The sequence below is a fragment of the Pelophylax lessonae genome, assembly GCF_965119305.1.
Source record: "Pelophylax lessonae genome assembly, chromosome: 7".
Classification (NCBI taxonomy): domain Eukaryota; kingdom Metazoa; phylum Chordata; class Amphibia; order Anura; family Ranidae; genus Pelophylax; species Pelophylax lessonae.
The window spans coordinates 154,800,736-154,826,072 of record NC_138774.1 but is presented as its reverse complement, the minus strand read 5'-3'; the positions used below and the strand labels follow the sequence as shown (position 1 = coordinate 154,826,072).

The following is a 25,337-nucleotide window of genomic DNA, read 5'->3' as shown; positions in this document are numbered from 1 at the left end:
GCTTATTATGAGTTTTGTTTTGTTTTTTGTTTTTTTAGTGAGATTTTGCCTCACTTTCTAAAACTCTGATTTTACCAGAAATTAAGTGAGGGAAAATATTCACCAGGCACAAGGAAAGAAATAAAAGAAATACAAAACTAACATAGGTTCTAAGTTAATCAAAAGACTGTTAAATAGCGCTGCTTCCTTAAAACATATGAACAAAAGATAACCTGTAAATCAATCACAATGCATAAAGTGCCAGTGCAATCAAAGATGCATAAAGTGATAGTGCAATTAAACAGGCAAAAGTCCATCAATAATATTAGGGTGCAAAGTGCTAGTGATGTCGTCTCAAAATAGGATTCAGGTGCCACTCCTTGCTCCCCTCCTGAGTCCCCACTCACCCGCAGTAAGATCAAAATCAGCGTGGTTTATGGATGGATGGATCTAGCCAGGGGCTGACTGGCAACTTTTGGCCCAGGGGGCAAATACAAACCAGAGGCCCATCGTGCAGCGACTCGGCCCCCTCCTGCTCTCCCTCTTCCTGCCCTCCTCCTGAACCCCATTCCAGGCTGAAGCTCCTCTCCAAGTACTCTCTACTCACCAGGTGAATCCGTGTTCCCGACCTGGCCATTAGAGGGTAGTTGGGGGGGGGGGGGGGAAATGGGACAGCTCGGTCAGGGCTGCCTGGGGGAGGAAAGTCTCCAGTGAGGCAGGGAACTGGCCGGTGGGGGGGCGAGGCTTGCATTCTGTCCTTGTCTTCATCCTGCACTTAGTAGGTCAGAATTGGAGACATTTTACTTCTCATCAGCAGTAATCCTTTAGGCATGTCTGTGGCAGAAGTGGTGCAGCCTTTTAACGGGGCATCAGAGCAGACCGGGTAGCAATTGCCCCCCTGCCCCCTGGCCCAGTCCTCCCCTGGATCTAGCTCCTTCCCTCTTAAGCAGTGTGCAAAGCTCTCAACACAAAGATGGTTAGCAATAAGATCAAAATCAGCGTAGTGTATAGATGGATGGATCTAGCTCCTTCCCTTTTTGGTACTATACAAGGCCCTCAGCATAAGGATGATGTACATTCCCATAAAGAGAGAGATGATCATAGCATAATACTGTTTACTGAAAAATTATAAGAATAATCGCACTTACAATAATGTTAAAATTTTGGAGCATGTAAAGTATGAGGATTGCCGCCGCAGCGTTCGTATCTGCTGTCAGTTTGGGGTCTCTAACTCTTCCCCACGGGAAAAGTTGCTGAGAGCCTTGTATACTACCAAAAAGGGAAGGAGCTAGATCCATTCATCTATGCACTACGCTTATTTTCATCTTATTGCTGACCATCTTTCTGCTGAGAGCCTTGCACACTGCTTAAGAGGGATGGAGCTAGATCCATCCATTAATAAACCACTCTGATTTTGATCTTACTGCTGGTGAGTGGGGACTCAGGAGGGGAGAAAGGAGTGGCATCTGAATCCTATTTTGAGATGACATCACTAGCACTTTGCACCCTAATATTATTGATGGACTTTTGCCTGTTTATTTGCACTATCACTTTATGCATCTTTGATTGCACTGGCACTTTATGCATTGTGATTGATTTACAGGTTATGTATTGTTCATATGTTTTAAGGAAGCAGCACTGTTTAACCGTCTTTTGATTATTGTTTGAGGTTCCAATACCTTTTATAATAGCAGCAGCTTCTTTTTATGCACTTTTCTTAATAATCATACACATATGGTTTAGTACACATTTTACTGACACTAATTAAAAAATCCATAGCAGAGTTAGATTGCCTCTCTTTACATAGGTTCTAACTTACTCCTGCTCAAATGTGTGTGTGTGTTTTGGAGAGTTCACCTTCCTTCCTAATTGTTAAAAGTTTGTCAGCACAACAAAAAGAGAGGGAAAAACTCAAAAAAGAAAAGCAAGGGGTCTAATCCTTCATAATCTAAAAGAAAAGATTTGACTTGATATACAGTGCATCCAGAAAGTATTCACAGCGCTTCACTTTTTCCAAATTTTTTTTATGTTACAGCCTTATTTCAACATTGATTAAATTCATTATTTTTCTCAAAATTCTACATAGAATACCCCATAATGACAATGTGAAAGAAGTTTGTTTGAAATCTTTACAAATTAATTGAAAATAAAAAATGAATAAAATGAAATGTACATAAGTATTCACAGCCTTTGCCATGGCACTCAAAATTGAGCTCAGGTGCATTCTGTTTGCACTTATCATCCTTGAGATGTTTCTGCAACTTTATTGGAGTTCACCTGCTGTAAATTCAGTTGATTGGACATGATTTGGAAAGGCACACACCTGTCTATATTAGGCCCCACAGTTGTCAGAGCACAAATCAAGCCATGAAGTCCAAGGAATTGTCTGTAGACCTCCCAGACAGGGTTGTATCGAGGCACAGATCTGGGGAAGGGTACAGAAACATTTCTGCAGCATTGAAGGTCCCAATGACCACAGTGGCCTCCATCATCCATAAATGAAATAAGTTTGGAACCACAAGGACTCTTCCTTGATAGGGTCTTTTACCCTACGGGCTCAGCCTGGCCAAACTGAACGATCAAGGGAGAAGGGCCTTAGTCAAGGAGGGGACCAAAAACCTGATGGTCACTCTGACGGAGCTCCAGCATTTCTCTGTGGAGAGAGGAGAACCTTCCAGAAGAACACCCATCTATGCAACACTCCACCAATCCGGCATGAATGGTAGACTGACCAGATGGAAGCTGCTCCTCAGTAAAAGGCACAGCCTGCCTGGAGTTTGCCAAAAGGCACCTGAAGGTCTCTTAGACCATGAGAAACAATTCTCTGGTCTGATGAAACACAGAGTGAACTCATAAAGCATGCTGGTGGCAGCATCACGCTGTGGGGATGTTTTTCAGTGATAGGAACTGGGAGCCTAGTCAGGATAGAGGGAAAGATGAATGCAACAATGTACAGAGACATCCTTGATGAAAACCTGCTCCAGAGCACTCTGGACCTCAGACTGGGGCGACGGTTCATCTTCCAACAGGACAACGACCCTAAGTACACAGCAAAGTAACCAATCAGCTTCTAACTTCAGCTTGCTCAATTAATCACAAAAAAACCTAAAAGCTGATTGGTTACTAAGCAGAGCTCTACCATATTCTGTGTGCACCAGTTTTAGTAAATCTCCCCCATGACATGTTTTACTTCTCAGTATAGTTCTACTTTATTGTGAGGTTTAAAAACTGAACATTTGAAAGATGCAACCTGCCTTTCCTGTATAAAATATCTGAGGATGCTTGAAAATGAACAACTGAACCTAAAGTTAAATTGAATTTTAAAAAAATAGTGTAAATATTGAATAAAGAAGTTAAAGACATACTCTACCTTTCACTTTTTCACATATAAGCTTGAGCTCTAGGCATTGAGCTAGGAAGTTAAAAAATTTACTTTTTTGTCTGCACAGGGATTTAATGGCGTTCCTGGAAGCCCTGGACGGCCTGGTCCCAAAGGAGACCCTGGTGAAGTTATTTCACAGTCTGGACTTAAAGGTGAAAAGGGTGACCCAGGATTCCCAGGTCCAGCAGGTAGTCCAGGTCTAGATGGCAACTCCGGAAGAGACGGAATCCCAGGACTTCCAGGTCCTAAAGGAGAACCTGTATGTTATTTTTTTTTCTCAGTGTCATTCAACAGTGAGAGTATTTACTTCTTCATGATATTCTGAAAATGTGTCACTCTTTGTATTTTGTTTTCTTTAAAAAGTGTTAGAAAATCTCCTATTATACTTGTTGACAACAGGGTATCTATTTATAAGCAAAAGTGGGGTCGTAATTGAAGCCTCAGTGTTCTAGTATTGCATTGACCATTTTTTATAAATTCACCTTAGTTTGCCTACAGTTGCAAGAAGGTACCTGTCAAAATCGAGTACCTGCTTCCCCTCCCTACCGCTCCTCAAATGTGCCAATTGAGCAAGAGGAGCAGGGGACGAGTCCTTAAAGCGGAACTTCCCCTTTTCGGTGGAGTTCCACTTAAAGTGCTCATTTATACTGGTGGCCAATTTAGTGCTTCCTTATGTAGCAAGGTTTCCAGGCCTATGGCCTGATGTGGGTCTGCCATTAGAACCGGTAATCTCTCCAGCCCATGTGAGCTGTGGCCCTGGGTGTGATAACTGAAACAGCGACAACTCCGGCATCTTTGTTTGTGGTTTTTATTTGATTTAAATGGGATGGGAGAAGGGAATGAGTGGGATACTCCTTGTGGCTCAACTAATTACACGTGGGACTTTGTTACTGGAAAAATGCCCGTTGGCGCTTCCTTGACGCCAGCCGGCGCCAGCCAACGCTCACTGACTCTTAGAACTCTCTGTGTAATCAAAGAAGTGTTGAATCCCCATCTTATAGTCCTGTAGATCCAAGACTGAAAGCTATAGACTCCTGACACTGCTGTGCTGTGGAAATCACTAAATACTGTCCCCCGCTTGGTACAGCTTGAGGCAGTATCTTGTAGAACTTTGTGTAACTGTCGCTTCACTGACACTCTCTGTACAATTCATGGACCAGACTGCCGGTACCCCCTTCAAAACTTCAGGGTCCTCTACCTAGGCACCCCCTTTACCACTAGCTGACACTGGATCCCAGAACCTCTTCCGAAGTGGTCCCCTCTAACTCTTCAGGCGAACCCCCAGGTGCAATCCTCAGTATTTATGACCTGTGTAGGCTTTCCTGGGACTGGACCCCTCTTTCTCCGCAGGCTCTCGGCACACCGGATACCCTCAGCTCAACTCAGCACTCTCTGAATACTCAGGCGACACCCAGAGACATCCACCTTCCTCAGACAGGAGAAGAGAAAGCCACGCACTTCCCCCAAACTTATACCCACTCTCAGAATCCTTTGCAGCCTAATCTGCCTTCTGGGGTAGTTACAAGCTGGGATGTGTCCCCTGATTGGGCTTCCCACACTGCCCTATGAGAAACCTCTCACAGGTGCCAGTGGGGATACTTCTCCCCTCAGCAGGCATATCTGGAAGTCCTGACACCCTACCTAACAAATCACAGCCCTGCTGTTAGGCATACAAGGCCCACTATACATTTTACCTAGCAAATACCTGTAGGGTGCTACACCTACATTGGTAATTGTCTCTTACATTTGGTGGTCAATGAAGAAAGCCCCCCTTAGATTGGTGGTCAGTGGGAGAAGGCCCTCTCTTATGGTAATAGTCAGTGGAAAGATTTCCCATAACATTTGCAGTCAGTGAGAAAACCCTGTTACTGAGAGCTGAAAAGATTATTGGTATTAGTGGGAATTTACAGTATCTGACAAGTGTAAATTGCTCACTGCTCAAGGAACTCCTAACAACCTCAGAAAGTACCCTGGTTAAAAAGGTGGGATTCAAATAAATAAAGAAGTCTCACTTTTTTCTTGCAGTTATCTTGAGTACAATGTATATAGAATGCCCTTTTCTTTCTAGATCTTGTAGTTGAGACCTCATGGTTGATAGTGCCTTCTACCACTTTTTAACCACACAGCATGAATACATATGTAATGAGGCATGATTGACAGCACTTGTATGCGACAGCAGGTGCAAGCTGGGGGTGAGTGCAGTCATTCAGCACAACATAGGCAAGGGGTCCGCCCTATTCCTAACACAAGCCACTATTAAAAGATAATTCAGTGCTGGCGGGACTGTGTAAACTATCTGCCAGTGTAGTGAATGTTTACTAGCAGCTAAAAGATCTATTACACATCCCCCCCCCCCCCCCAGCTCTGACACATCTTTTACTATTGTGCATGTCAGTACTGGCAGGGCTTATAGATCTACTGGCTGCTAGTAAACATACATTGCATCAGCAGATAGCTCACACAGATCCGCCAGCACTGACTATCACAATAGTAAAAGAGTGGTCAGGTATTTTGTGCTAAAGTGTAAAAGAATCAGCAACAAATAAATGTGTCACTAATGTGTTCAGAAAAAAGAGATGAATAAATAGTCAGTTCCCTCTATCATGTGATGGTGCACTCCAAAGCCACCAACAGCGTGGAAAGTCCTGAAAATTCCAACACAAACACGTGCCCTCCACCATATTGAAATCCTCTTACCAGATCAATTGGATCTCCAATTACAGAGATCAAACATGCATGATACACTGACACCTCCTGGTATCCTGTGGTTAACTGAATTTAGACCACGGGATCTTGGCCTATGGTATCCACTGGCTTCAAATGCCTTATCCCCAGGTCACATGTATCTCAAACAGCCACCATAGGGGAAGAAGGAAAAAGGATGCACATAGCGTGAATACTGCTGAATGTGTGTTTATTTGTTAAAAGTGAAATGGTACTCACATTGCTAAAATATGAAACAAGAGATCAAAGAACAGAAACCTCGTCGACAACTGGCATCGGCGGGCGTGATGAGGTCCCAAGTTCTGGCCCGGCCCAATGCATTTCGCATCACAGCACATCATTAGAGAAAACAGGAGTGCCTCTACTTACTCGTAGTAAACATCTCCTCACCCTTACTATAGTAAAGGATCAGTCAGCACTGGCATGGTCGTGAATTACAGATATCAGAATGCACACAAAATGAGAACCTTAAACAGTGGCAACATCTAGTGTTATAGCTCCCATATAGGGGCACCCCTCATTGGGCTTCAGCCTGGGGTGGAGCTACAGCACCGCACAAACAGTATTTAAATTAGCTTTTAATGCTCAGTGGACTACAGATCAGAATGAATCTAAGTGCTACTTACAACAATGCTTTGAGGGATTCAGAAGGGGTTTTTAAGTCAAGTCAATAATTCTCTTTTAATCAGGAATGTTAAATCACTTACCTCTTCACATATTTTCACCTAATATACAGTGTATCTTCTTTTTTAGGTTTCCTTTATGCTTCAGAGGCTGGTGTAATATAAGGTTCCCTATTGTTAGATCAGTTTTTGCTGTAAACTCTAAAGCTGCTCTTGAATCTGGAACTAAAATGGAATGTATAGATACTGGGGTGGAAGGAAAGAAAACTGATCGATTCTCCCATCAACACAGTCAGTGTTGATGGGGGAATGCCTCCTGCAGTGCTGTTGTGCTCTGGTAGCAGGGCAGCGCTGGGAGCCTTCCTGGCTGGCAGTAATTGCATGTAAAAAATCTGACAGGCTAGTTGTACCCAAGTCGATCAGTTGATTGACTTGGGTACAATCAGCCTGTCCATAGATAAATCAGATCTTGGCTGGTCCCTGCTGAACTTGTCGAATTTCGATCCATGTATGGCCAGCTTTAGTCAAATACAGAGAGCAGACTTAGTAATTAATTTTAAATTTTCTGTATTTAACACAGTAACACAATTATGGAAGAACTAGGTAAAATGTAAAAACTTTAAGGTGACTACTGCCATAATAACACAATATGGGTGCTCACTGGAAATGAATGATACTTTCCCTTCAACTGTATATAAAGTTTATTCTGTGCAGCCAAGGTTCTGCCAGTCATAGCAATAAGGTTTTGACTTTAGGCCTTGCTCTGACTTTGGAGAATTGTGCATTCACCCTGCCACTAGTCAGATGAGTGCTTCCTCATCTATTTACTAATTGAAGTGGTGTGGTGTGGTGTGTGTATATGGTATACCTAAAGATTTGGATTGGATTTCAGTGATATCTAGGCTGTTTACCATCACACATTTTTTTTTCATGTTTCCTATTGTCTAATGATGCAGATAGCATTAAAACTGGACTTTTGACAAGAAGAAGAGCTAGTTAGTGTCACCAGTTGTTCATTTGAATGGTTTATTAAATCCACACTGAATAGCCAATGGTCTTAATCTAATGTTTTCAGGTTTCTAAACTGTTCTAGAAAATAAGAGAATGATTTTTTTAATCTTAATGGTTGGTGTTCCTTTTCTAAACACTGATATACGTAAGGCCTTTTGTGCTGTATAATTGATATGGATATATATTGTACTTTATGCTTTTAGGGTGGCCTTGCCTTCAAAGGTGAACGTGGCCCATCTGGTGACCCTGGACTTCCTGGCCTTCCAGGAGATAGAGGTCCTATAGGCACTCCTGGCTTTGGTCCCTCTGGCCCTTCTGGTGAGAAAGGAGTGCAGGGAGTATCTGGTCGTCCAGGAGCCCCCGGAGCTCCAGGTAATTGGATTGGAAAGTACTGAAACCGATAAAGCAGTTTAGTGCAAACCACAGTGAGGCACTGTATCCAGTAGCAACCAGAAATCAGCTTTTAGCTCAATAAAATGTTTAGTTAGTGCAGAGTGTATGGAAAGATGCTTTAAGACAATCCTCCATAGGGGAACTGCTAAAGACCAGAATGCAGTTCCCACTTCTGCTGATTCAGCAGGAATTGGTCGAAATTTCACCCATGCATAGTCAGCAAAAACGTAACGTGCAGGTATTTATTACCTCTTGACAGTGATCAGAGTAGTCCCCTTGGCAATACATTAAATGCTTTTGTCAGTAGCAATACTGCATCATCTTAGTTCAGGCATCATCCCAGGAAAAATGTGTTAATAAAGGTATTTTTTAAAATAAAATAATAAACATATTATACTCACCTGTTCCTTGCAATTGTAGTGCATAGATCAGCCCTGAACTGCCTCTTCTGGGGTTCCCCACTGGCATGCTTGGTTCCTCTCTTCTCCCCCATTGCAAACTTTTTGCACACATCTGTGCTCGCTCCTGACACACACAGCGTGACTTGGCCCTGCCCCCCTTTCTTCCTCACAGCATTTAATTGACAGCAGTCATGTGTGTCCATGACCTAAAAGGAAGAGAGGAGAGAAGATATCCAGCTGTGCACAGCGCTGGATCCATTGAGGATTCAGGTACGTTTTAGGGACATGGTGGAGGACAGCAAGCTGTAAAAGGTTTTTTTTTTTTTTTTACCCAAATGCAGGGAATGCATTAGGGTAAAAAAACGTAAAAAAAGAACCAATTTAAGCTTCTTCTTTTTGAACTGTGATTCTGGTTCAGAGATAGCATATTCAAAATCCTGGTATCTGTGCAGGTCACACATGCCTGGCACAGATCAAAACCTGTCTGATGACATCTTATGTGGCCTAATCTCTGACCATGAACTTAAACATTTTAGTATTAAACCCAGTTTAGGCAGTATTAAACCCAAAAGCAAACATTTATTATTTTGCAGCTTACCAATTCTTAGATGTGATGGTTGTATTAGCTTTCTTTTTTAGGCTTTCTTTCTTCTATTTTCATCTGGTCAATAAGTCTGTTGTTTTTCAACAAAACAAGCTCTCTTTCAGATGTATCAGTTTACAGGAATGAGAAAAGCCATTTACCGCTGACAGGAATTCTTACAATAATCAGCTTTATTCATGTAAAACCTTTATCCCAAAAATACAAAAAAATAAAAAACTGTTTGCTGTAACTGATTATAGAGTGTAAGTTGGAGTTACGTTTCAGTTTGTTAGTATATTTCAATTCGCTAGTACATTTAAAGTAGAACTATAGACAAAACTTTATTTGTCATTTTGGATGAAGCAAGGGAGGGTTACACCCCGTCAGATTTTTTTTTTTCTCTATTTGTGTCTTGTTGCAGAGATTTCCCTTCACTTCCTGTTCCATAGCCAAACAGGAAGTGAGAAGACATCCCCACAAATTAAGGAAATTCCTTGGGGCCCCCTAGGTCACCAGAACTAGTGTCCCCAGTGGAAGATTTCCCCTCTATTGTTTTTTTTGGGGACAACCCAAAATTTGGGATTTACTTTTACTTATGACAATAATGGTAAACAGGACAAGTAGAGAGGGTAAATCATCTTAACGGGGCCAAAGATAGCAATAAAAACTGACAAGCATTTTAATCCCTCTCCACTCTATCCAAAACTAAAAAAAAAAAGTTTTGTGCTTAGTTATACTTTAACATTTACCCCCAGACTGGTAATGCTGCTATCTGCTGTGCCCCTGTGCTCATTCATCCAGAGTGGGGAAACTGTAATACAGGAGGTGTGTTACTAGCCAGATCACTAGGTGAAAACAAATGGAGAAAAGGAAGTTAATGCAGCCACCACATTTAATGATTGGTAAGCTGCAATACATTACATTTTTGGTTTTGAGTTTAATACTGCTTTAAATGTCGCAAGTTAATACTATAATGTAGTTTAGTAGTAATAGTATGCACTGCATACTAGCACATTATGACATACTTACCCTACAGAGCTCTTCAGTGGTGTGCTGTCACTGCTGCAGACGCATTTATTTTTGCCCAGTCTTCCCTCCAGGTTTGGGTGCTTTGGCTTGAATGGCCCGGATTGCTATGACATCATTCAAACGCAAGTGCAAAGGAGTCCCCATAATTACATGGCACTCTGTGAATCCAGAGCACACACTCAGTGTTCTGTGCATGCAGATAAAACTTATACAAAATAGCAAAGAACAACAAAAAGAATAATAAAAGTACTAAATGGCGTAAGTTCATGCTATTTCAAAGGCACCTACAGATAAGACTTTTTATAGTCTTACATGTAGGGAAAAGTAAAAAAATTGGCTTTACTGACTTTTTTTAATCAGGTAGTTTTATTTTTATTTTTTTTCAAATTACACAAAATAGCAAAGAAAAACAAAAAAAATAAAATAAATAAATGTACCTCAACACTATAAAGTGTCCAAAATAGCAGCAATACACATACTGAATCCTGTGCATAACAGCTATGTGCACATGCAGTTTAATAGTTACATAGTTAGGTTGTAAAAAGGCACAAGTCCACCTGGCTCAACCAATAAAAAATAAAAAACAGTAAAGAAAACCCAACCATGCAATCCCATATAAACAAACCCTTAAGCGGCAGTTGATTCAGAGGAAGGCAAAAAACCGCCAGTAAAGCATGATCCAATTTGCTACAGTAGAGGAAAAAAAATCCTTCCTGATCCCCCGAGAGGCAATCAGACATTTCTTGGATCAACTTTTCGTATAAATATTAGTACCCATTTATATTATTTACACCTAGGAAAGAACCCAGGCCTTTTTTTAAAGCAATCTAGTGAGCTGGCCAGAACCACCTCTGGAGGGAGGCTATTCCACATTTTCACAGCTCTTACGGTGAAGAAACCTTTCCGTATTTGGAGACAAAATCTTTTCCTCTAGACTTAAAGAGTGCCCCCTTGTCATCTGTGATGACCTTAAATTGAATAACTCAACACCAAGTTCACTATATGGACCCCTTATGTATTTATACATGTTGATCATATCCCCCCTTAATCTCCTCTTCTCAAGAGAGAATAAATTCAATTCCTCTAATCTTTTCTCATAGCTGAGCTCCTCCATGCCTCTAATCAGTTTGGTTGCCCTTTCTCCAGTTCCCCAATATACTTTTTGAGAACATGCCCAAAACTGAACTGCATGTTCCAGATAAAGTCTTACTAATGATTTGTACAATATAATGATTAATACACCCAGGTAGCATGGTATCACAAGTTTTTGAAGCAAGAGCACCTTATACAATATGTCCAATATATCTATAAATTTCAAACAATAACACAGCATTACCCCCAGAGAGCAAGTGAACAGACAAACATGAGCCAACAATATGAATTGTCCCCTATTTTCTGTATAGGCAGATATAGTAACAGCAATTTCAGGTCAACTACCGAGTTCTAGAGAAGAGGTAGGAAAGGACCCCAATCGGGAGGATGATAGCCAAGGAGACCACACTTTTTGGATGTTTTTAGGGCAGTCCCTACGGTGGTATGTCAATCTTTTTCTTTTCAATATAGCGTCAACAGCATTTTACCATTAGGCATATGTGGGGGAGGGGGAACTTCTTCTAGGCTATAGGTTTAAGAGCGAGGAAAAATAAGTGGGCCAACATTGGAGGAAGATGGAACAAGGTCCAATATTGTTACCTTGGGATCTTGGGGTAGAGAAATTTAACATAATCTTGAGCTGTTTAAAAGAATTCTAGACCAGTATCTAAATAGTTTAGGGTAGCACCAAAGCATGTGAATTAAGAGCTCGAGCATCTCAGGCATTAAGGTGAGTCAGTTCTAACCCTAGATTGTGTTTTTTGGCGGGTGTAGTAAACCCCATGTAGCAAGAATAGTTGAGTCAGTTTTTGGGAAGGAGAAATCGACAGTTAGTACTGCTTCTAGCGCAGCTATCCATTAGTCTTCATCAATGTTGTCCATGTCCTGTCTACATCCCTACTACCACTTTAAAGTTGATCTTCACTGCATCTGAGCACCACAAACCAAAAACACAATTTCTTCCATTTTTAACATTCAAAGCAAACTCCCCCATCTATCCATGTCTCCATGCTTTATTTTGTTGAGAAATAACTGCGAAAACCACCCCTCTAGCATTTCTGGCTGTGGCCATCTTGAGTAAGGGCAAATGATCCATGTGGCATTTACTTCCTGGAATCAATCTGCCCTTAGCCCAGGCATTCATGCAAGAGAGTGTGCTTAACTGAGAAAACCTGTCCTTCCCTCCTGAAGACTCCTGGGATACATGACACAATTTGTCTAGGCAATACAAAAGTTTAAAACAAGTAAATATGATATACTTTCCTATCTATTTGCTATTGCTATCAGCATGAGGATTAAAAATAATCACTATACATTGGGAGAGTGAAGTTCCAATTTAATGACAAAATGTAGATCTTCTCTGAAAGATGATGCTCTCTATATATTGTGACATGTTTAAAATGTATTTATGCAGATCTGTCAAGCAATTAAAATATCCACTTTAAGGGGGCTTTGTGATTTTCACTTTCACCAGTGAAAACCCTTAAAAGGGTTATCATAGAATGAATAAGCACTTTGTAACTTGTGATTTTTAAATAAAAAGCAAGTAAGTATAATGCCAGGAGGAAATAGAAATTATATAGTAACTCACTCAAAAACAGGGGTCTTTTAATATGGCAGTTTTCCTTAGTGTTATTTTTCTGAAGTAAACTTTAAAGACAGAATAGCTGGGCTTCATGAAATCTAGTCCTAGGACTGTGTAAGACTGTCCTCTGTAAATCACCCTTTTCTATAGCTGACTACCTGAATATACTGAATGACCAGGTTATTCCATCAATGGATTTTTTTTTCCCTGATGGCACGGGCATATTCCAAGATGACAATGCCAGGATTCATCGGGCTCAAATTGTGAAAAAGTGGTTCAGGGAGCATGAGACATAATTTTCACACATGGATTGGCCACCACAGAACTTAACCCCATTGAGAATCTTTGGGATTTGCTGGAGAAGGCTGGAGAATGGTCTGACTCTCCCACCATCAATACAAGATCTTGGTGAAAAATGAATGCAACACTGGACGGAAATAAATCGTGTGACATTGCAGAAGCTTATCGAAACAATGCCACAGTGAATGCTTGCCGTAATCAAAGCTAAAGGCGGTCCAACATGTTTGATCTTTTTTTTTTGGGTGGTGACTTTTTTTTTGGCCAGGCAGTGTATATTTGTTTTTCAACCCAACCCCTTGACAATTTTCATGTTTGCTTGATGTGTCCCTACCACTTACAAAACCTAATTATTTCAATATTTATTATTGTTATTATTTTATTAGGTATTAAAGGACCGCCTGGTCAGACTGTAACAGAGAAAGGGGTGCAAGGGCCCAAAGGTTCTCCTGGGAGCACAGGTCCTCCAGGAGCACCAGGTATGAAACTGCAGTGCTCTTTCTGTTGTATTTGTGTGCCTGGGGGTGGGGGGATGAATTATTTGGTATTGTAGAATATTTTCCAGAGGCTATACAATTTTTTACATTTATATTGCATAGCTATTACTGTCATATTGTACAGGTGTCCTATATAAGCCCATATTGGACTGCACACTCTTCTGCAAACTTTGAGCAAGATAATAGCTGTGTGTTTCCATGGCTACAAAGAGTCCTCTGATTATTCTTATGAACACTGCTCTTTTTTATCTCTTCATCTTTATTGAGTGATTACTCATCTCATGATGCACAGGAAAATATGTTAAAAGTATAACAATAATGCTGTGTAAGGTTGAAATAGTCTATTCAATTGGTAATGCCATGGTCTGGGACAACCTTGGCATAGAGCAATTCTATTCTAGGCGCAGAATAATCAACAATATTTACACTTTTATTTATATTTAAAGCAGTGGTAGGGCCAAATTATTTTGTCCCTAGTTCTGTGGGTCACAGGAATGCACTTAGTTCTGCACTCCTTTGGCCCGTATTCAGCCGACAGCTGGAAAAGTCCGCTGTTGGCTAATGTCACTCATCCGGTCCAGACTCTGGAGGAATCCCAACTTTAATTTTAAAATCCACCCAGATGCATGAGCGTCAGCTGACTCAGCCACTCTGCTGCTTAAGGCCTGACCTAGCTACTTCCATCCTCTCCACAGCCCAGGGCTCCAGTGAGCACTGCAGATGCAAAGCAGAGCATGAGTCACTGGCTCTCTGTTTACTGAAGACTGGAAACTGAGCGATCAGCAGTTTTTGATTGCTCAGTTCTTGGTGTGGAGGTGGCGGGGGACAGATTTGGCATCTGGCCGATACAGCTCCCATCTAGGTGAGTATGAATATTTATTTTTTTATTTAAATACCACACTTCTCTTTAATAACAGCTGTCTGTTCTTAGGTGAACCTGGTCAACCTGGACAACCTGGTCTTCCAGGCCTTACAGGAATGAAGGGAGATTCTGGAGTACCAGGCATTGGTCTTCCAGGGCCAGCAGGGCCAAAAGGTAATACATATATCAAGACTGTAGAATGATTCTGTTTATCATTAAGCCCTCTTTTTTATATTGAAAGAAACTAAATTTAATATAAAAAAAATTCTTTGGAAATGAAAATCACGCATATTTCTGGTTGCTTAGGCTTTCCTGGATCCCCTGGGCCACCGGGCCCACCTGGAACACAAGGGAGAGCTGGATTAGATGGAACACCAGGTCAGCCAGGCTTCCCAGGGCAAAAGGTAAGACGATACTGTGAAAATTCCTATGTAATGGGCTACTTCCCACTCTAGTTGATTGTGCTATGTAGCCTAACATCTTTGCCACAAGTAGAGTTTGTTTATAAGACAGCCAAATCACATTTTGATGTACCATGGTACATCCAATAATACGGTACTTTGAAATTGTATGTAAACATTAACTCCCACTTAACTGTCAAATTTGTAGAATCGCAGGGCAATTTCTTGTTTTGAATTCTGCAAACTAAAGTGTATATAAACCCAAAAACAAAAATATAATTTAGTTGCAGCTCACCAGTCCTTGGATGTTGTGGCAGAATTAGTCCTCTTTCTTTCAGGCTTTTTTCAACTGGTGATTCTGCCAAAAACACATTTATGTCCTAGGGTGACAACATTCACTCAGTGTATCCTCTTTTTCCTTTTCTCCATAACATAGAGGGAAGGGGTTAGTGTCCTCAGAAATGGGCTGGGAACAACATAACTGATATGATTGTTGCACAGGATGAGAGCACAGAACAGAATCATATAGGTGAAGTACATTTTTAGGGTTTACATACCTTTGAAGAAACACATACCTCTACCAGCATATGTAATGCTTGCTTCCCCAGAACTTGTAACCTTGAAAAATCTGTTAGCATTTTAGGCTGCACATAAAGCATCGGTTTGCAGAGTGTTTCTCTAAGGCAGCTAGTTTCAGTCTTTTTTTCTAAAATTATATTTTCACAAATGGTGCATATTAAATGCATAGTCCATTTAGAATACATGTATGTATAATCATCATAAAGAAAGTTTGGTTACACTATAGTTTTTAATAAGAATAATGGTGGACACTTAAATTCACTTAATACCTTTGCTGTTTTGTTCTTTGAAAGGGCGATGCTGGATTCGGGTTACCGGGTCCTCAAGGCCCCCCAGGAACAACTGGATTAAAGGGATCACTAGGACCAAAAGGAGATTCTGGCTTTCCAGGGATGCCAGGGGCTCCAGGACGAGCAGGATTTGATGGAACGCCAGGACCAAAAGGTACAAAATAAAAGAAATTATGCTTAAATTAAAAAATTAAAATTAAATTAAAAGATTAAAGTAGTGTTAAACCCTCAGCATTTTTTTAATCTACCACATTGAGCACAAAAAAAGAAAAATTACCAAGCAAACATTTTTTTTAAACTCTTACCCCAGCACGTACAGTTTACCGTTTTCAACACTGTTGGCTCCTGGTCTCTTGCTGCTACTTCCCTGAACTTCTGGTCTTTACAGGAAACAATTAACAGTGTACAGTGCAGTCTCCACCGAGTCTGTTGGTTTAAAGAGAGAAGGAGCAGGGGAGTGCCTTGCCATCCTAAGCTACAGGGCAGTGTGGTTCTATTATTGCACACAGTGTAGAGAGACACGGCTCTGAATACAAGGATGGCTGCAAGTGAAGGAACCACCGAAACAGGAAATCTGGGGCAGTGACCTTAGCACCAGCTTAAACCGGAACATAGACAGGGATTAAAAGATAAAAAAATTGCGTACTCAGTAAGGGATTAAATCAGTTGCTGTAAGTGCTTAAAGAGTATCTTCAGGCACCTGTCAAAAAAATAAAAGTCAGCAGCTACAAAAAGTGTAGTTTCTGAATTTTAAAAAACAATCACTCACCTGTCCCATGGTCCAGCGGTTAGCTTACCCCAGCCGTCTTCATCCTACGTCCTCCCTCAGGGGTTCCAGCATCTTCATTATGGGCACTGGCTGTGACATCTTGCGGCTTCACACCCGGGGTGCCTATTGCGAATGCGCATCCTGACTGGTGAATGCAGTCTTTGGGGACCTGTCAGTGTTCCAGAAGACTGCAGAGGAGAGGAAGGGAGGAGAACTTCCATTTTCGAGCGTCACTCGGAACAGAAGTAAGAGCAGGTACCTGTCAAAATGGGGCACCTGTCACCCCCCCCCCCCCCCCCGCTCCTCAAAAGTGCCAATTGTTTGTGCAAGAAGAGCGGGGGACGAGTCCCTAAAGTGGAACCTCCCCTTTTGGGTGGAGTTCTGCTTTAAAAAAGGGGGGGGTTTAATATCATTTTGATTCTTATTGATGTGAATAGTATAGAGTTTAATCATGGCTTTCAATATAATGTTAAAAGGTCTTTCAAAAATTTGTTAAGAAATATATAATGTGTATATAAACTTTGGGATTCACTGTAAACCATGTTTAATAAAAATATTGTGTGTTTCTGAATTAGTTGCAGAAAACCCAGACAATCTCTTAATTGTAAAAAAAAAAGTCTGAGCCTCTTTCAAAGATGACATTCATTAACTGCAAATTCCCCTTCAATGAAAGTGACAATTTTGTTCATAGCAGCACTATCATGGTTGGCAGTACGCAATATTCTATTTAGTGTGGCAGGCACTACAATCCATAAGGAGAAGACCATATCTGCACATTTTAAAATAGTTAAAATAAAATCATAGTTCAGAAATTTTAAAGGATTAGAGGCTCTTCACCTAGCAAAGTAAAGCTAACTAGAAAACGTACAATTTCCAGGGAAATTGTGTGAAGTGTTCTTCCCGCCACCAGTAGTCTCCAGCTGGAGTGGGTGGAGTAACTATGTGTGTGTGGGAATGGCAGCAGTTTGTGTGGTGTGGGTGTGGTGTGTGTGTGTGGTGTGTGTGTAAGTGGTGTGTGTAAGTGGTGTGTGTGTGTGGTGTGGGTGTGTGTGTAAGTGGTGTGTGTGGTGTGGTGTGTGTGTGTGTGTGTGGTGTGGGTGTGTGTGTAAGTGGTGTGTGTGGTGTGGTGTGTGTGTGTGTGTGGTGTGGGTGTGTGTGTAAGTGGTGTGTGTGTGTGTGGTGTGGTGTGTGTGTGTGTGGTGTGTGTGTGTGTAAGTGTGGTATGTGTGTGTGGTGTGTGTGTAAGTGTGGTGTGTGTGTGTGTGGGGGGGGTGTGTGTGGTGTGTGTGTGGTGAATGTGTGGGAGTGGCAGCAGTTAAGAAATGTTGGCAGTTGGAAACAAACGGTCTAGTTTTGAACATTCCGGAACATTCCGCCATTCATTCTTATGGAGCAACTTACCAAAATTGGATGTGCCTATATTCATACGGCTCTAGTGTAAAAGCTCTAAATCTCACAGCTTAGAGATTTATACCGTAAGAATCACAAGACTCCGGCGGACATTTTGTTGTATAGTATGTCTATGAAACATTAAAAAACTGAAGGCACAGTCACAGGTTAGAAAACGGCCTTGAAATTTGAGATGGTTTGAGTGGAGTTTCAATGAATGTTAATGGACGGTGTGAGTTGGAAACAAATGGTCATAGTGTAAAAACTTTTAGGGCTATGGCTTAGATGTGGACATGTTAAGTGGCAGCAGGGATAGGCGACCATTTTGATGTAACATTTGTGTAGGTGGCCTTAAAAATGAGGGAGTGGCAGCAGTTTAGAAATTGTGGCAAGATTTCTTCGCTCCCCCTCTAATTATTTTCAGGCCCCACTCTAGTTTTGAACATTCCGCCATTCATTCCTATGGAGCCAATTTCGCCAAATTTATCCACAAAAACGACAACATTTTGCAAACCATTTTGCAAAACCTTCCAAAAAGTAATAGCAACACGATCTGGAACGATCCGCTCGTTTCGGTATATTACTTGTTTAAGTAGTGTAAAAGCTGTGGGAGGAGTTAGGGTGCCAAATTTCCTATAGGCTTTCACTATAATGAGAATAATATATAAGAGAAGGAATAGTGAGTGTACTTGTCATATCATAGGCAAGAACACTTAATAAATAAGCCAAAGCTGTGTTCATGTTGAATACCCAGGTTTTTTCTCTCATATAAATGGGTATTTGTTGTGAAAACAATTTCAACTTATTCACTAACATTCACTTTACAAAGACTGTTGCTCTAGTAAATCAACCTCACTGGGTACATATAGGTTGATCTACATAAGCCAGCCATGATTTTTTCCAAATATACTTTAAGACGGTTCATGGGCAACTGTGTTACACAGTTTGGGGTATAATAGCCAAAAAAAACATCCTTAGGATGATTACTTTAAAAAAACTACAGTATTTTTTTTTTTATTCTTTTTAGGTGACCCTGGGCAAAATGGACAGCCAGGGCCCCCAGGACTGCAAGGCCAGCCAGGTTTTGGTGGTCAGGGTCCTCCTGGTTCTCCAGGGCTACCTGGACCCGCTGGTCCTCCAGGTAAGTCACGGAGCATTATTGTTTTGTTTATCCATGTACCTAACTTAATAAATGACCAATCACTTGTTTTGCTGCTGCTTGCTACCTGGTCATGTGTGTCAAAGAAAGATCTTTATAGATGTCTATGGAGACTCTTTTGATAGTGGCAGATCAACCAGCAGCAGACCTGGGAAGAGTAAGTAACTGATGTGCTACCATTAAATTGCTACATCATTATATCAGTGATACACTGTTCCATAACAAAAGAACATTGCATCACCATTACATACTTTACTACGACTGAGCAAAAAATAATATGGTGTAAAAATTTTGTTCGTAAGCACAAAGTGAATTGGTCATGATCAGGATTGGGATTACTGAAGTTTCTTGATTATTGAAAAAGATTGACCCTTTCACACATACGGTCCGTTCAGTTTATCAGTTCAGTCACGTCAAAATGTATCAGTTTTCCATCCATTTTTCATCCATTTTTCATCAGTTGTCATCCGTTTTTCGTCAGTTGCTATCTGTTTTCCATCCATTTTTCATCAGTTGTCATCCGTTTTTCGTCAGTTGTTATCCGTTTTTCATCCGTTTTTCGTCAGTTGTTATCCGTTTTTCATCCGTTTTTCGTCAGTTATCTGTTTTTCATCAGTTGCCATCCATTTTTCATCCGTTGTCATCCGTTTTTCATCCGTTGTCATCCGTTTTTCGTCCAATCGTTTTTTTTTGACGGATGAAAAATAGGGCATTCATACGTTCAAAAAAACTGACATTGACGGAAGCGGATGAAAACGGATGTTAACTGATGGATCATCAGTTGTCATCCGTTTTTACATAGAGATACATTGATGTCCGTTTTTCATCCATCAACGGATGGATGAAAAACGGACAAACGGACAGCATGTGTGAAAGGGGCCTTAAGGTATAGATTTTTTCCCATTTTGTTTCTTTACATATGTTAAAAAAATTATTTGTATTGAATTACATTATATCATGTCTTTAATGCACTGTTCACTATGGCTGAAATCACACTGTTTAAAGGGGCTTTGACACTTGGCACCAATTTCACCTAAAGATATCACATTAATGATCAAGTTATTGAAGATATCACATTCATCGGGCCTTCCTCGGTTAAATATCACCAATGGAAAAATAATTCTAGTCCTAATTACCTAAAAGCTTGGCGCTCTGTTTTATGATCAAATCCCTCATTCAGGGTTTCCTTATTTTTCTAAACAGCCTAAAATGGTCATAAACTGGCAATAAATTATGAACCCCTAAACTTTACTGAATGTGTTTATATACCTACAGTTGCTACCAATGAGCCTCTCACACCAAGCTGAAAATGATTTATTTAATAAATTAGGAAATAAAAGAAAATTGTAACACTGAAATGTCTTATTCAGAAAGTAATTTGTAAGTGCCACAGCCTCCTTAAACAAGTTATTTAAAATAACATGGTACAAGCTGTCCACATACTCTTCAATTACTGCAACAATGTCATTATCAGGTTCGGTTAAAGCATCATTGTGATTGGGTGCATTCATGACACCTGTACCATGTGAATAAATAAACATTCACACTTGTGTATTATTGCACTGGTTATGTATACTAATATTCACTGAAAGCTGGTCAGTAGATATCCACCACTGCTGAATTAAAATGGAACATTTTGTATGTACCACCATCTTTTATGTTCAGTTCATTATGCCTGGTGCATGTGAGCTACATTCATGCATCCAATGCTGATAAGACGCACCTAGAGATATTTAGCATGAAACACACAGCTGACATGTCATGTGATCACTGAGCACTGCACCAACTGCTCCACTCGCATCATCACTGGCTGCTTAATTCAAGCTTTGTATATGTTTGTAACTAACTGCATGATAATAAACCTTATGCATGCCTAAAACATAACTAATAAAATGTATGTGTTGTGTTCTGCACTCTGTTTATAAAAAAAAAACCTCTGACATCTGAAGAAATTAATATCAAGCAAATTCACCCTTTACCACTTGGCCTTTAAAAATTCACTGCTATTGAGAATGCTTTGTAGTCTCACTGCAATGAATTCACAATACATTACACATGTTAAATAGTATCAAATGCTAGCAAGCATGTATTTTAATGGACATGCATCATAAGTATTTGGTTTTAATTGGCATACCTGATAATCATTAAGTTCAAAATCATATATGAATGCAGCTTTTCCTTGAAAAATGACTGTAATTTAGATGTCAGTGTTTTTATAAATGGTTGGGGTTTGTTGTATGTACCCACTACTAATATTCACTAGATGTATGACAAAGATAATATCTTTTTATCAGATGTATGATCATAAGTTTGTTGGCATGTTAGGTAGCAGAGTGCTAGTAAAATACAGCAGGTGCCTTTATCTACAGAGTGACTTACAGTATATACAATGTTGACGTCTACATAGCAGCAAACTAATATTGATAAGGTTTACAATAAATTTATAATAGCCAGACAAAAATCTTGGAAATATTTGGTGTCAGATTTACATTATTACAGCCTATAATCTTTTTAGAATGTGGCTGCCTAATCCCTGTCCTGACTTGTGAGTGTTACAAACAAGTGAAAGCCTGAAGAAGTGAGACAGATAAAATACAATTTATATAACACTTTAACGGAAACACAAAGGCAATTTAAAAGTACAGAATTCTCCAATTCAAACAACAATAAAAAAGTACATTGATCGTTTGTATACCTTTATGGATCCGTAAACAGGAAAGAGAAAAAAAGGAAAGACAAAAAAGTGAGAAAAAATTTCAGTTCAGTAATCAAACTCCATATCTATTTACAGCCAATATTCTTGATTGTAAATATTTCCTAATTGATATCACTATTGTAAAATGAATATTGTTCATCCACTGCTGGCCAGGTTTGGTAGTTAACAGTAACAGTAATAGTAATAGTAAAAGTAATAGTAATAGTAATAACTGAAGCAATATTAGGATGAGCACAGATTTTTAGCATTGCATTATATCCTAAAAGACATCCTGAAGTGCAAGCCAGAGATGATATTTGATGTAAAAAATAGTTTTTAATAGTTTTTAATTGCAATAGTTTTTTAATTGTTTTTGTTTGGTAGCAATCATTTTTTTTCATCCTCTACTTTTTCTGTAGTCTTGTGTTCTTCTTTTCTATGTATCTATATTGGTTTACAAGCGATCAATGTACATATTTATTGTTGGTTAAATTAGAGAGCTCTGTACGATTTAAATTGCCCATTTTTCATTTAAAGTGTTACAGATCATTTTATGCATCTAATTGCCTCTTGTTCTTGTAATTATTCCCCTCTGTAGTACTTGGAGGCACTGGAAGACAGTTGTATTTTTTCAAATAGGTGGATGGCTCATATGTCCTCATGTATAGACTGTATTTTTTTAGTAAGCTCTACAGGCTTAATCTGTTTTCATACAAACACTATTTTACCAAACGTATTGGGATGCCTGCCTTTTTACACGTACATGAACTTTAATGGCATCCCAGTCTTAGTCCAAAGGGTTCAATATTGAGTTGGCCCACCCTTTGCAGCTATAACAGCTTCAACTCTTCTGGGAAGGGCATCCACAAGATTTAGGAGTGTGTCTATAGGAATGTTTGACCATTCTTTCAGAAATGCATTTGTGAGGTCAGGCACTGATGTGGATGGGAAGGCCATGCTCGCAGTCTCCACTTGAATTCATCCCAAAGGTGTTCTATCAGTTTGAGGTCAGAACCCTGTGCAGTCAAGTTCCTCCACCCCAAACTCACTCATCCATGTCTTTATGGACCTTGTTTGTGCACTGGTGCACAGTCATGTTGGAACAGGAAGGGGCAATCCCCATACTGTTCCCACAAAGTTGGGAGCATGATATTGTCCAAAATGTCTTGGTTTGCTAACACCTTAAGAGTGCTCTTCACTAGAACTAAGGTGCCAACCCCAACCCCTGAAAAACAACCCCACACCATAACCCCACTCCACCAAATGATTTGGACGAGTGCACAATGCAAGGTCCATAAAGACATGGATGAGCGAGTTTGGGGTGGAGGAACTTGACTGGCCTGCACAGAGTCCTGACCTCTACCCGATAGAACACCTTTGGCATGAATTTGAGCGGAGACTGCAAACCAGGCCTTCCCATACTACATCAACATCACGAATGCGCTTCTGGAAGAATGGTCAAAAATTCCCATAGACACACTCCTAAACCTTGTGGACAGCCTTCCCAGAAGAGTTGAAGCTGTTATAGCTGCATAGGGTGGGCCAACTGAATATTGAACCCTATGGAATAAGACTAGGATGCCATTAAAGTTCATGTACATGTAAAGGCAGATGTCCCAATACTTTTTGTAATATAGTGTATTTTGCAAGTTGCTTTTTAGGAAAAAATGGTGCTAGACAGTTTTTAGAACAGAAGCCTGCAGCTAATAGTTTTTTCAGGTTATATTTAAAAGAATGTCCTAGTGAAACATCTGTTAGATACACCAATATCTGGAATATAAATAAAAAAGTAAACCTTTTTTAAGCTTTTCATTGGAAAATTGGTTCCGATTAAACAGATTTTATCTTACAAATTTACTGCAATATCTTTAAAATATAAGTGAAATATCAAGGCTGAGTAATGTTGCACAACTCAATATTAATGTTAGAGAAGAGTGTTTGTGAGATAATAGTTATTTATGGGCTTTAGCTACACTTTGTTGTGACCGGTTTAGAGTAGATTAAAGGCATTAGTGGTTGGGGGAACAAAAATTTATATTGATATTGAATTTATGCTTTTAATAGTAAACTGAAAAACAAAAAGTCTGGATTATAAGACAAACAGCTTTGCTTATCTAAATAATCAGAATAGATTGTACAGTTCATGCTTAAATTATATGTTTTTTTTCTTTCTTTTAATTAACTTTCGTCTTTTGTAACGTGTGTGCTTTTATCTTAACCTAACATCTTCCTCACAACATATATTGCAACTCATTTCTGCTTGATGCCTCCCGATGATCCTAAACCTGATGACTTGTGACCCAAGGTCCACCAGGTACTGTGGTTGGTTCTCCAGTCTAATATCTTTCTAAGACTGTTCAGTAAATAATAACCATTAACTCATGGACAAGGCAATCGTGAACACCGAACAACACACCTGAGCCTATTTATATGGCCAGTATAGACAGATTGGTAGGATGCACATTTGCTGTAATTGTGGCAAATCTTAAACTGTATGTATGGCCACAAGTTTTTATTTTTTTTTCATATTGATAGATTAGGGAAGGATCAGAACCTTTGTCAAGTTTTTATTGTTTTCTGTGTGAAACTCACCCTCTCTATTTGTCGGTGACAATTGTTATCAGGGCAGAAGGTGACAGGAAGTCAAACTTTTTACAGTTGCCACCAGAACAAGAGGTAATAGCTAGCCAGTGTTACAATAACAACTAGGGAATTTCCTCTTACTTTATGTATCAAGTAAAGGAAGTGAATGGAATCTCCCAATGGGAAAGCTAAAATAGCAAAATAAAAAGCAAACTGACTGGGGTTTTACCCTTCCCTACTCTATTCAAAACAAAATACTTTGGTCTGCACATATACATTAAGACAAGTATCCATGAATTAGTTATGTCTGTGATAATACAAAGATGTCCCACCTCCTGCTACTGCCATGTAATTAGAATCTGCTCTTTACTTTGTCAGCAGGCTGAAGTCAGATTATACAGAAATTATCAACTCCGTCATATTCTATATTAACTCATTCACTGACCCCCCCATTTAAGATTCTCAGATTAAATTAAATTGCTATACCCTTTTTAATTACCTATGAGTAGCAAGACATCTTGGTGTTATTATGGAAGGCTTTAAGTCATCTGGAGCCATTTGGTACATAAGAGGCTCCTTTACAGATATAGTTACTGCATGATATAATCAAACATAATGAAAAATATATAAAAGAAATGTAAAAATAATATTTAAAAAATTGTAGCCTAAGGCTACAAGGAAGTAGTAAAAACCCTAACAAACATATATATGTATATATATTTTTTTTCTGTACAGGATGCAGGACTTGTATTCATAGGCCCTGGTTTCTATGCTGCCATCTTCAAGTGATTGAACACTGGCAAAAACCTTTACAGGGCTGCCTCTAGAATGTACCCATATACCCCTGCCTGATCAATAAGACATTAGGTTTTTGCTAGTGTCTTCAGGTGATGGACCTGTTCTCCTTTGGAGAAGTATTTTTGTTTTAAACGATTTCATGTGAAACCTCTTTCAACATCTTCCTGCTTATTGCCTTGCGCTACTTAGCAGTTTCTGGATTGGGTTTGCTAGGTG

General features: G+C 39.8%; 1 protein-coding gene across 2 annotated transcripts in view; it reads left to right on the top strand.

Moving 5' to 3' along the window:
• Window positions 1–25,337, top strand: part of COL4A5 (collagen type IV alpha 5 chain) — a 245,222-nt gene that overhangs the window by 135,969 nt on the left and 83,916 nt on the right. The window contains exons 24-30 of one of the 2 annotated variants that reach the window (XM_082264453.1): window positions 3,429–3,620; window positions 7,923–8,091; window positions 13,486–13,578; window positions 14,528–14,632; window positions 14,765–14,862; window positions 15,732–15,882; window positions 18,914–19,027. In XM_082264453.1, the coding sequence (XP_082120579.1) occupies window positions 3,429–3,620; window positions 7,923–8,091; window positions 13,486–13,578; window positions 14,528–14,632; window positions 14,765–14,862; window positions 15,732–15,882; window positions 18,914–19,027 (922 nt within the window). The remainder of the gene's footprint in view (window positions 1–3,428; window positions 3,621–7,922; window positions 8,092–13,485; window positions 13,579–14,527; window positions 14,633–14,764; window positions 14,863–15,731; window positions 15,883–18,913; window positions 19,028–25,337) is intronic. The other variant, XM_082264454.1, reaches the window with a different exon arrangement.